Source organism: Hydractinia symbiolongicarpus, chromosome 4 (genome assembly GCF_029227915.1).
Source record: "Hydractinia symbiolongicarpus strain clone_291-10 chromosome 4, HSymV2.1, whole genome shotgun sequence".
NCBI lineage: Eukaryota > Metazoa > Cnidaria > Hydrozoa > Anthoathecata > Hydractiniidae > Hydractinia > Hydractinia symbiolongicarpus.
Genome location: NC_079878.1, coordinates 15,862,594 through 15,874,675, shown reverse-complemented (window position 1 = coordinate 15,874,675; position 12,082 = coordinate 15,862,594). Strand labels below are relative to the sequence as shown.

Sequence of the window (12,082 nt, the reverse complement as noted above, 5' to 3'; positions counted from 1 at the left end):
CACATCTGCCATTATGATTTCAATGTTTTGAATTCTTGATAAATAGCGGCTTCTCATTGGCTAAATTATCTTTTATTCGCTTGGTAGTTCAAAAAGTTTAAACTTCTGGCGACCATTCGCGCGACCAACAGAAGGTTGCGTAAATGTTCAAAAATAGATTTTGCGCATGCTCAGATATCTATTTGCTAGAGTCGCGCGACTAAAGCGAATGAGTGGAAACCGGCCTTTAGGTTACTTTGCAAATACAACAGTTATTTCCAGGAGGAGTCACACAATAAATACATGGAATAATCTTGACTTTGGACAAACGTTTTTATATATGAAAGCAAAATTTTATAATGATGTTCCTATCAAGGTTATTTCACATTTTCATGTTTATAGTTTCAATTTTCCGTGCTGTTCATTTAGTTCTTTTTAGTTTTTCTACAACTTTTTCAACTTTTGTCTTTCTGTCTAATTTTTGTTTTCATGCATATGTATACACACTTAAAGAGAACACATTGGTAGCAGTAATTTTTGTAAAATAACTGAATTGTATATACACAGTATCTCTTAGTATTTCAACTAATAATAATAATTGCTTTCTAGATTTTATTATTTTCCTTTTAAATATTTTGATTTTCCATGTGTATGCCACGCCATGTTACGACAAACACATTTTGTCGTAACTGAATTTTATTCTGTTTTCAGAAACTGAATTATCGACAAATACAATACAAGACTGATATATAACAGTTAAAAGAGGATCCAGTTCGGTCTTCTTTAACCCACATGTTTGTCTAGTTTTATATACTCAATGTTTGTCTTTTTTCCAATATTGCTAAATATTTTTATGAACATAAATTTGTGTTTCAATATAGCTAGCTTTATGTGTGTATATAATATAGCTTTATGTTTTTATTTTAAAATCCCTTACTTTTTTACAAGTAACACTAAAAGAATTTTTGCAACATGTAAAATCTTTGAAATTAGCATGGCAAATTCATGCAATCCTTCATCTGTATTTTTGTTTATGTATTTACGCTTACTTTGTATTCTTACAGTTAAGCGTAGATGTTTCATGGACTGAGTGATGTATTATCTTACGCATAATTAGATGAAAAGTCTGGACCAATCACAGCACGGAATAAAACCAGCCTCCTCCAGGGCCTTTTTTCGTCAGACCTATCAATAAGCGCAGCGCCGAGATGAGAGACAAAAAGCCCTGGGAACGAGGTTGAACTTCAATATTAAAACTGAAAACGACCAGGGTGACCACTCCTCGTTAGATTCCTTAAATAACCTTAGAAAAAGAAAAGCTCCTTAAAAGTACTTATATATACTTTAAAAAATTGAAATTTCAGCTATTCTCCTTAATTTCTCCTTCTTATTTTTTCTGATTGTAACTTTTTTGGAAATGTGTTCTGGATTGTTCATCAACAGTAAAATAAGACATATTTCTCTGTTACCTGAAATCCTATATTTTCTATCTTTCAGGGCATAATTTCAAGTCTGTCTATATAACGTCCTGCCAAGTCTTTCTCGGTCTGCCTCTGGGCTTTGCCTCAGGAACTATGAAGTCTACACTTTCTTACCCAATTATGCCCCTCCATTCTTTCCAAGTGTCCCAGCCAATTCAATCTTCTTATCTGGATAAAATCTTTAATTCTACAGATACTTAGCCTGCTTCTTAGCTCATCTGAACTCTTTCTGTCTCTCAGACTGACGTTACAAATCCACCTAACCATTCTCATATCATTCCTTTCTAAACGGTCAAGATACCTACCGTACAACATAACACTTACAGGCCTCATACAACATACCTTTTAACTCAATTGACAAGACTCTGCTAGTCAACAAAGGAAGTAACTCTCTGAACTTTTTCCAAGCAGAACCTGTGTAGATAATAATATTAGCGTGGTGGCCACGATAGAATGTTTCAATGTTTGTTATACATAAAGACCACGATTTTATCGTGGTTCGTGTGCACCACGCTTGTTATACGAACACGATGTTAACAAACCTTTTCACAGTACTGTATTGTCATATGATAACGTCATAGTTCATTTTGTCCCATGTCAATCCAAATTGTCTTTATTGAGTAGCTACTGATGTAAGTGCTAATAGATATACCAATTTTATTCCATGACAGCTACTAACACTAGGTTCTCAAATATAGTTTTTTTAAAAAAAAATTCTTGAAGATTTGAATTCTGATCGATTTCCATTTTCTCCTTAGAGAAGTCCTTTGTCTTTATACCACCTGTTAATGTTGCTAATAATATCTTACATTATTATATTACTTCTTTAATGACTAGTACTGTATATAGTAAAAGATAATAAAACAAGAATTTCCAAGAAAGACATGTTTTCTTCAACCATTGTCTCATTATGACGTCATCACTTCCTGTGACCACATGTCAACCTAAATATTTTGTCACTAATTAAGTCACAATATATTGATGCTTCTTTGTGCCAAGTTTTGTCACTTAAAATCAAACTGAACAAATGTTGCAGCCCGCGGGCACTTTATGCCCCCCCCCCCCATACTTGCAAGGGTCAAAAAAGCCCATACCAAATAGGGTTAAAGTCGCCGCCCACCATGACAAGTTCAGTGTCTCCAAACTTTCATCTGACTGCTTTTAACTCATCATAAAACTTATCTTTATCTTCCTCACTGAGTCCACACTGTGGAGCATAAACTGACAGAAAAGTGAAAATCCTATTACCTATCAAAAACTTTATCACTATAATACGACTATTAACACACATAACATCTATTACTTTTTCTACCCACTTCTCTGCAACGAATATGCCAACTCCTCCATATCCATCACTATTACCAATACAAAAACGCTTATACCTTGCCCTCCTACCTTCCACAAATCTCACTGAAGCTCCTCTCCACCTGACTTCCTGAACACAACACATATCAACAGATCTACGTTCTAACATTTCAACTACTTCACCTGCTCTACCTCTCAGAGTACCAACATTTACACTAGCCATCCTCAACCTAGTGTTATCTACCTTGTGATGTGATAACTGTGTAACGATCTGACGATGCTTACACCTGACATCTGTCCTACCGTGCACATCACCTTCACTCCTTAGAGTTCCAGCTCCGTTTACGCAGTTTGTCTGATCAACTGTTCTTACGGCCATTAATAAAGAGTTTTGGCATTGTTTTACAGCTGGATGCCCTTCCTAGCACCAACCGTTCACAGACCGGACTGGGTGTTTTTTAAAGTGACACCATCACTATGTGGCATTTCATGAGACTTCCACAATTGCCCCTTTAAACTAAGGTATGGTGGAGGACGTTCAACTCCTCTCTTGTCTCTTAAAGAGACCCTTCACCCTAGTCAAGTGGAAAAAAATATAATGCGGGCTGTATACCTTCTTCGATTGCTTTTTCATCTCCCCTTTTCCTAACAGAATATGGAAACTTTATTTTAAGAATGTAATGACAAAAGAATTATTGGCTTTTGTATTGTAAACTTTGGTAAAAAAAAGCAAATATTCCCATCTGTGTTATTAAAACTAATGTTGTGGTATCTAATTAAGCACCTTGTACAAGAGAGTGGTTCGACAAACTTTGCTTTACAATTTCCACACAAACTTTCTTTCCATGATTCAACTGCATCTTTTATGTATTTGTACAGCTTACCATATGTTTCTTTTAGGCAAAATCTCCTAATTAGTTTTATATTGAATGATTTGTCACTTATGCAATTAGGAAGATCCTATTTGACCATCCTTCGAAACGTCTATGCTTTCGTTTTTATTTATACAGTTGATAGCACATTCGGGTGAAAACAAAACAGAAAAAATCATTTTAGCCTTTCCTTCTTTGTTCATCTTGTTAAAGTCATAAATTTGGAAATCACCCTCGAGAACAGGTAATTAGCCGTTTCCTCGCTTTGGTCTTTGAGGCGCCTTTGTTTTGACAAGTGGTTGAACAACATCTGCGAAAAATATACCATTTAAAAGTATAACGTTATATATATCATCAAAAGTGTAACACTATTAACAATCAAATTTATATTACAAAGATTACTTTTAATCTTTACTATGTATACAAATAATAAATGAAGGCAGCAGGAATTGAACCTGCAACTGCATGAAAAGAGCCATGCTGTTTTCCCGTTAAACTATACCTTCGAACATAATAATTCTTAAGTTGCTTTTATAATAAGCCACAACGTGGTGGCAAAACGCCATGAAGGTAAATGATGTTTATCATAAAAATTGTACCTTGTGTATAGCTAGCTAGTTACCTTGTTTAGTTCATAATTATACTTATCAACTATATTCTTTACTTCTAAAGAATATAGTTGAATATAGTTTGGCCGTCTGCAGATGCCCTAATCTTGATACTAAATGGGCAGTTATTCTTCAGTGTTCTGTAATAAAGAAAAAAGAACAATAGCCAGCTAGGCTGAACAGAGCTTGCTAACTAATACTATGCAAAAATTCTTTTTAATAAAAAGCTGGAATCAACCTTGAAAAATAAATAACTTATTAATATGTACTTACTGCGAGAAGCGTTTTCCTGAACTTTCTGATTAAAATTTACGACCACCATGAACACAACACAAGACAGTTTAAACTCATAATAATATTTTAAATCAGAGTTTAGTGTTTTCTTTACTCTCCCTTAAGAAGTTTTATTGTCCAAGAATTTCTAATCCATAAATCTACAAAATGTGATGTTTCAAAACGTTCTAATCTATTACATAACACATAACTCTCCAACAGTAAATGCACCATCAACCGCATCCGCCATTACGATAATGCCTGAATGATGTTGACGTACGCAATTTGGCCGGAAATTTACTGCCAGCAGAATAATTTTCTTCCTTAACCTGCCGGTACAGTTCGACTAACGCGTGTTACTATTCCGCCGGTACCGGCAGAATATACACTCCGTTTTTTATTCTCGTTCGCAGCAAAATATCCTTAATAAATGTCAATTTGTCTCCTTAATTCTCCTTATTATCCTTACTTTTGTTCTCATTATTTTAGTGGTCACCCTGACGACCTTTCCTTTTTACCAAAAATACCCACTGCTGTGGGCTGGCAAACGTGTTTGTTGTTGTTTTCTTCCATTTCTGTGCAGTAGCCTCCACACAGATTTTCCTCATAGGCACGCTGCATTGTCTTTTGAAAGAACTACTTCATGTATTACTACATTTTCTAATAACTGTAAACACGTGTATTATGCTGCATAAATTATGATGTCATTTTTAGGTAATAGCTAATTTTTACATTTTCTGTCATCAATAATGTTAGACCTGTTAAGGGATTTGCAAACAAACTTTATCAGTGCATAGATATTATAAAGGTGAATTGATTAACATAATTTTTTTTTCCAATATGACATCAGTTTGCTTGTCCCTGGCCCCTTAATTTTTTCCATTGACCGAATAACTTGAGATCTGCAACTTGGTTTGCAATAAATTTTCTGTGTAAGCTTGTATGGGCCCTATTATGTTTACTGACAAAATGTGATTGCGAACCGACATGCAGATTCCAAGTTATGGGTTTTTTCAGCAAAAAATTAAGAGGCCTGGAAGGAGCAAATAAGTGTCTTTTTAGCAAAAAATATTTGCTCATTCTGAATGTTTGCGCGGTTAGAGACTGGGTAAAAAATTTAATATGCATAATTATGTGGTTATACCACTTTCAGGACTGAAAACAAGAAAAGCATAAACCCACCCTGAAATAACACCGAGATGGCTTTATCATTGCCCAGCTAGCACAAGACGTCTTTAAGACGTCTTTAAGACGTCTTAAGATGTCTTTTTTAAATCTTCTGTTAGAAAACGCTATTAAGATGTCTTTAATGCATCTTCTTAAAAACGTCTTTCAAAAAACATCTTTTAAACGTCCTTTAAAAGTAAATAAATTCAAATCTTGTAGTATACGCATTTTAGATGTCTTTAAAAGAGGTCTTTTAAAAGACATCTGAAAGTTATCTAAAATATATCTTTCAAAAGACATCTTTCTCTTCTTGCTATAATGCATGATCTAAAACGAGTCTTCTATACAAGTCGTCTTCCCAGACTTCTAAAATTGGTCTAAAATGCGTCTTTTAAAAGACGTTCGTTTTTTATATATGTGAAAAATTCGATTTAAAAAGATGGGGTGTTTGCAAACTTATTTAGCATGTTTTGCATGTCACAATTTATCACGAAATTGAAAGTGGTAACTGTCACTTTTATTATTTGTAAATACTAATGTATTTTGGCGACCCTTCATAATACGTTTTCATTTCAATACGTCATAATTTTGTTTTCCTGCACCCCCTAGCAGATGTGCTTTGCCAATTGAACATTCAATAAAAATTGGCAGTTTTTTAATGAAAGCATCTGCTGGACACCTGTTGTTTAAAAAGTAAGTACTTTTGTTTTGTGATTCTCTAATATGAATATGAATGATTTTATTGTATAGTGTTTATTATAAATAATATTTTTTTATTTATTTCTGGTTATATTTGCTTACTGTAATGTAAAATACTAGTCGTTAGCCGTGGAAAAATCCACGGTTTTGTCCTTTGCAGCTAAGCTACCATTTTGCATGGCAGACAGACAGACGTACAGACGTATACAGGCATTATAATATAGATAATATTTTTTTATTTATTTCCGGTTATATTTGCTTACTGTAATTGTAAAATACTAGTCGTTAGCCCATGTAAAAATCCACGGGTTTGCCCGTCGCAGCTAAGCTACCATTTTGCGTGACAGACAGACAGACAGACGGACAGACATTTACGGCCATTATAACATAGATATTTATTGTTTAGAGTGTCAATACGAATTTCATATAAAAAGTTTAAAATATTTTAATCGCAAAATATTTGTCGTCTTTGATATCTTATTTCTGCAATTTATTAATAATGTACGTTTCAACGTTAACATACAAAAATGTCTTAAATTTATTTTATAAAATGCCTATTTTTTCTAAAAAGTTAAATAAAAATCAAGAAAAATCAAGAAAAACCGTCTTAAAGATAGATAAAAGGTGTCTTTCTAAAGGTGTATTTAAAAAGTTGCATTAAAGATGCATTTTAGTCGCTTCTACATCTGTAAAAGGTCTAAAAGACGTCTTTAATAAGACGCGTCGTAAACAATTTCTTAAAAACGTCTAAAGGATGTCTAAAATAGATCTTTTAAAATGCACCTTTAAAAAGACCTCTTTTAGACGCTTAAAAAGATGCATTATAGACGGAAAAATCAGGGCTAAAAAAGATGTCTTTCAGAAATGTCTAAAAGATGTCTTTTAGAGCTCTTTGTGCCGGCTGGGTGTGATGCCAACTGAGAGGGAATGTATTTGTTGCCAAGAACTCAATGAGATAAAATATGCTCATTTGAATGGTAAGACATATCATTTTTCGTTATAGAGAGAAATTGCACATTGCTTTACCCAGACTTTGAACCACTAGTTTTACTGAAAAATAATCTGTGTTTGCGCTGCATGATAGAGAGAGTCGAGGATTATCTAACAGGGATAATGTACTCAACAAGTACATCTTTATATCTCCTAGTGTAATTCGTTCTATTAAAAAAATTTGACATATTCAATGTTTCATTTTAGGTCTTACAGATATGCAGCATACCGCCAGTTTTGTTGGTTCATTCACACAAGATTGGGAATAGGTGTACATCATGTCATACCCTCTTGTGTTGTGGAAAGGATACGTCAATAGTACCCTAGTCTTGATGGAAGATATGTTGGTTTCTGCAAAGAAGCGGAAGTTCAAAGGTGGATTGTTCTTGGAGAGGAGACGAGGAAAACTAATAGTTTTGGCAAAAAAAATTATGTTAATCAATTCACCTTTATAATATCTATGCATTGATAAATTTTAAATACACATCCCTTAACAGGTCTTAAATTACTGATGACAAAAATGCCAATTTTGCTATTGCTTAAATATGACATCATAATTAATGCAGCATAATTAAATCTAAAATCCTTTAAATGTGAATCTCTTGAGAACGAAAAGAGCTTTTTAAAAATTTTAAAAAGACTTGCTAACCAACTTTTTAAGCTCTATAATACAAGTCCAACATCATTTTATACCTCGGGTTCCCTTTAAGTTATATATAGATTTTTTTATATTTTGGAGGTTAGAATATTAATGGAAGCAGAAGGAGAAATGAAGACAGAATGTGAACAAGCTGAAGGAACAACAACCATACATGTCACACTGCAGCAAGCACTGACTCAAAAAGAATCTGAAGTTCTTTCTCTTATCATTCAAAACGAAGAAACTGAGGTGTTAAGTGCACTATGTGAACACACAGATGGCATAATACCAGGAGAAGTAGCTAGTGAATATATAGCAGAACATATCAAAGGTGATATAGCTGAGCCTCCTAGTGAAGTTGAGAATAAATTAAAAGACAATGCAAACATGGAAGAGGCTACATTGGAATTAAATGCTGCAGATGTTGCTTGGATATCCTTACTAACTAAATTTGAATATGTTAACGAAGGCCGAATCCGTGGTTATGTAGAAGGGGAGAAGGCGTTTCTATGTTTATGGGAAAGCTTTCAGTCCTCAACTATGACATCATTTTCTGTTAGAAGCAGTGACCGCTTTTATAAATTTGCAGATAATTCTGAGGAAGGTGCCGTGTTGGGCCGTATTTTAAAGGGTACACCACGTTGGAGTAGGTTGCCACTGGTACCTTTTGATGGTGTACCATTTGTTACCGTAGATAGAAAGTACTTTGGATGCAGGTCTCTTGTTTGTTTGTTTGTTTTTTCTTTTGTTTTGCTCTTTTTTTTTTCTATTTTTAACTCGACTTGAATTCCAGGTTGGGTGGGATCGAGAGACGTAACAGTAGAAAAGGACAGTGTAAGTCTTCACGAAATGGGCAAACTGTAAAAGTTGGCTGTCCAGCAGAAGCCGAAGTTTTGGAGGTATGTAAAAAGTTAAATATATGCATATTACTAACAATATTTGATTTTTCTATTACCAAAAGCCATCATATGAACAATATTAACTTTATTTTCTGGTCAAAATGCTGATGTACCATACATCTTTGAACATCGTTAACAGCCTTTCATTAAAGTCACAGGGACGGCAATTTGCACAATAGTTTCGCCGCTGCGCATCGTAGCGCATTATAAATTTTATTTTTACGGCATATAAAAGTTTCATAACTGTTAACCTCGCTTCACGACTTCGCCGCAGCGGCGAAACCATTGCAAAGCGCATTGTTGCGCTAAATTATTTTTGTATTAGTTATTTCATTGTTGCGCAGAACATTAAAGGAGCTTAATCACCCTTATCGAAAAAAATTAACATAAACAAGAAAAGCATAAACCCACCCTGAAATAACACCGAGATGGCTTTATCATTGCCCAGCTAGCACAAGACGTCTTTAAGACGTCTTTAAGACGTCTTAAGATGTCTTTTTTAAATCTTCTGTTAGAAAACGCTATTAAGATGTCTTTAATGCATCTTCTTAAAAACGTCTTTCAAAAAACATCTTTTAAACGTCCTTTAAAAGTAAATAAATTCAAATCTTGTAGTATACGCATTTTAGATGTCTTTAAAAGAGGTCTTTTAAAAGACATCTGAAAGTTATCTAAAATATATCTTTCAAAAGACATCTTTCTCTTCTTGCTATAATGCATGATCTAAAACGAGTCTTCTATACAAGTCGTCTTCCCAGACTTCTAAAATTGGTCTAAAATGCGTCTTTTAAAAGACGTTCGTTTTTTATATATGTGAAAAATTCGATTTAAAAAGATGGGGTGTTTGCAAACTTATTTAGCATGTTTTGCATGTCACAATTTATCACGAAATTGAAAGTGGTAACTGTCACTTTTATTATTTGTAAATACTAATGTATTTTGGCGACCCTTCATAATACGTTTTCATTTCAATACGTCATAATTTTGTTTTCCTGCACCCCCTAGCAGATGTGCTTTGCCAATTGAACATTCAATAAAAATTGGCAGTTTTTTAATGAAAGCATCTGCTGGACACCTGTTGTTTAAAAAGTAAGTACTTTTGTTTTGTGATTCTCGGTAAATTAATTTATAAAATTATAATAGGTAAGTGTATTAGCTGATTTTACAGTGTTACCCTGCTATGTATGGTGTGTTTTCTGACTACGTTTCTATAAAAGTCTATTATTTATCTGAAAATAAGCTATTTATTTCTCTTTAGAATCTGTCAACAAGCGTTGGAAAGATGCAAATGAGCAAGAAATGCAACGCATAATTGGGACCAAGCTGCGAAACACTCCCAGTCACAGGATCAGAGACATAAGGGGTACATTAAATGTATAAATAAACACAAAGGAAAAGCCCTTTCGACTTAACTCATTTATGAATAGCATATATACATTTAATCTTCTTTATTATTTCCAATATTTATTTTGTTTATTTTGGCCTTGCAAGCTTTATGACGAATTTCAACTACTAGTAATTTTCACAGAATTTTTAAAGTGATTCTTTCCTATGGCCTAAGCTTAACATGCTTAAGATTTTTTTGATTAGAGTACCAATTTATGCTTTAAATAGCATGGTTTATTTAAAAACTGACATAGAAATTAGTGTACATCTCTACGCATGGATAAGTTAATAGGTAGAATTCATAATTTAGATTATTTTAATAATTAGAATTTGTAAATATGAATATGAATGATTTTATTGTATAGTGTTTATTATAAATAATATTTTTTTATTTATTTCTGGTTATATTTGCTTACTGTAATGTAAAATACTAGTCGTTAGCCGTGGAAAAATCCACGGTTTTGTCCTTTGCAGCTAAGCTACCATTTTGCATGGCAGACAGACAGACGTACAGACGTATACAGGCATTATAATATAGATAATATTTTTTTATTTATTTCCGGTTATATTTGCTTACTGTAATTGTAAAATACTAGTCGTTAGCCCATGTAAAAATCCACGGGTTTGCCCGTCGCAGCTAAGCTACCATTTTGCGTGACAGACAGACAGACAGACGGACAGACATTTACGGCCATTATAACATAGATATTTATTGTTTAGAGTGTCAATACGAATTTCATATAAAAAGTTTAAAATATTTTAATCGCAAAATATTTGTCGTCTTTGATATCTTATTTCTGCAATTTATTAATAATGTACGTTTCAACGTTAACATACAAAAATGTCTTAAATTTATTTTATAAAATGCCTATTTTTTCTAAAAAGTTAAATAAAAATCAAGAAAAATCAAGAAAAACCGTCTTAAAGATAGATAAAAGGTGTCTTTCTAAAGGTGTATTTAAAAAGTTGCATTAAAGATGCATTTTAGTCGCTTCTACATCTGTAAAAGGTCTAAAAGACGTCTTTAATAAGACGCGTCGTAAACAATTTCTTAAAAACGTCTAAAGGATGTCTAAAATAGATCTTTTAAAATGCACCTTTAAAAAGACCTCTTTTAGACGCTTAAAAAGATGCATTATAGACGGAAAAATCAGGGCTAAAAAAGATGTCTTTCAGAAATGTCTAAAAGATGTCTTTTAGAGCTCTTTGTGCCGGCTGGGTGTGATGCCAACTGAGAGGGAATGTATTTGTTGCCAAGAACTCAATGAGATAAAATATGCTCATTTGAATGGTAAGACATATCATTTTTCGTTATAGAGAGAAATTGCACATTGCTTTACCCAGACTTTGAACCACTAGTTTTACTGAAAAATAATCTGTGTTTGCGCTGCATGATAGAGAGAGTCGAGGATTATCTAACAGGGATAATGTACTCAACAAGTACATCTTTATATCTCCTAGTGTAATTCGTTCTATTAAAAAAATTTGACATATTCAATGTTTCATTTTAGGTCTTACAGATATGCAGCATACCGCCAGTTTTGTTGGTTCATTCACACAAGATTGGGAATAGGTGTACATCATGTCATACCCTCTTGTGTTGTGGAAAGGATACGTCAATAGTACCCTAGTCTTGATGGAAGATATGTTGGTTTCTGCAAAGAAGCGGAAGTTCAAAGGTGGATTGTTCTTGGAGAGGAGACGAGGAAAACTAATAGTTTTGGCAAAAAAAATTATGTTAATCAATTCACCTTTATAATATCTATGCATTGATAAATTTTAA

General features: G+C 33.4%; 2 protein-coding genes across 6 annotated transcripts; both read left to right on the top strand.

The window, feature by feature from the left end:
- The first annotated feature begins 5,219 nt into the window (after positions 1–5,219).
- On the top strand, positions 5,220–7,693 carry LOC130642276 (uncharacterized). The gene is made up of 5 exons (XM_057449365.1): positions 5,220–5,232; positions 6,791–6,885; positions 7,271–7,361; positions 7,469–7,532; positions 7,582–7,693. Exons 1-5 carry the CDS (start codon positions 5,220–5,222, stop codon positions 7,691–7,693), a joined length of 375 nt encoding a protein of 124 aa, XP_057305348.1.
- Positions 7,189–12,045, top strand: LOC130641577 (uncharacterized). 5 transcript variants are annotated; one of them, XM_057448444.1, is made up of 5 exons: positions 7,189–7,361; positions 7,582–8,730; positions 8,808–8,913; positions 11,500–11,590; positions 11,811–12,045. In XM_057448444.1, exons 2-5 carry the CDS (start codon positions 8,126–8,128, stop codon positions 11,870–11,872), a joined length of 864 nt encoding a protein of 287 aa, XP_057304427.1. In that variant the 5' UTR covers positions 7,189–7,361; positions 7,582–8,125; the 3' UTR covers positions 11,873–12,045. The 5 variants fall into 5 exon arrangements, 4 of the variants coding, with proteins under 4 accessions (XP_057304427.1, XP_057304429.1, XP_057304430.1 ...); XR_008982472.1 differs by lacking the exon at positions 11,500–11,590 and adding an exon at positions 11,617–11,739 and having other exon boundaries at positions 7,195–7,361; positions 11,811–11,941; XM_057448445.1 differs by lacking the exon at positions 7,189–7,361 and adding an exon at positions 7,385–7,510.
- The last annotated feature ends 37 nt before the right edge of the window (positions 12,046–12,082 follow it).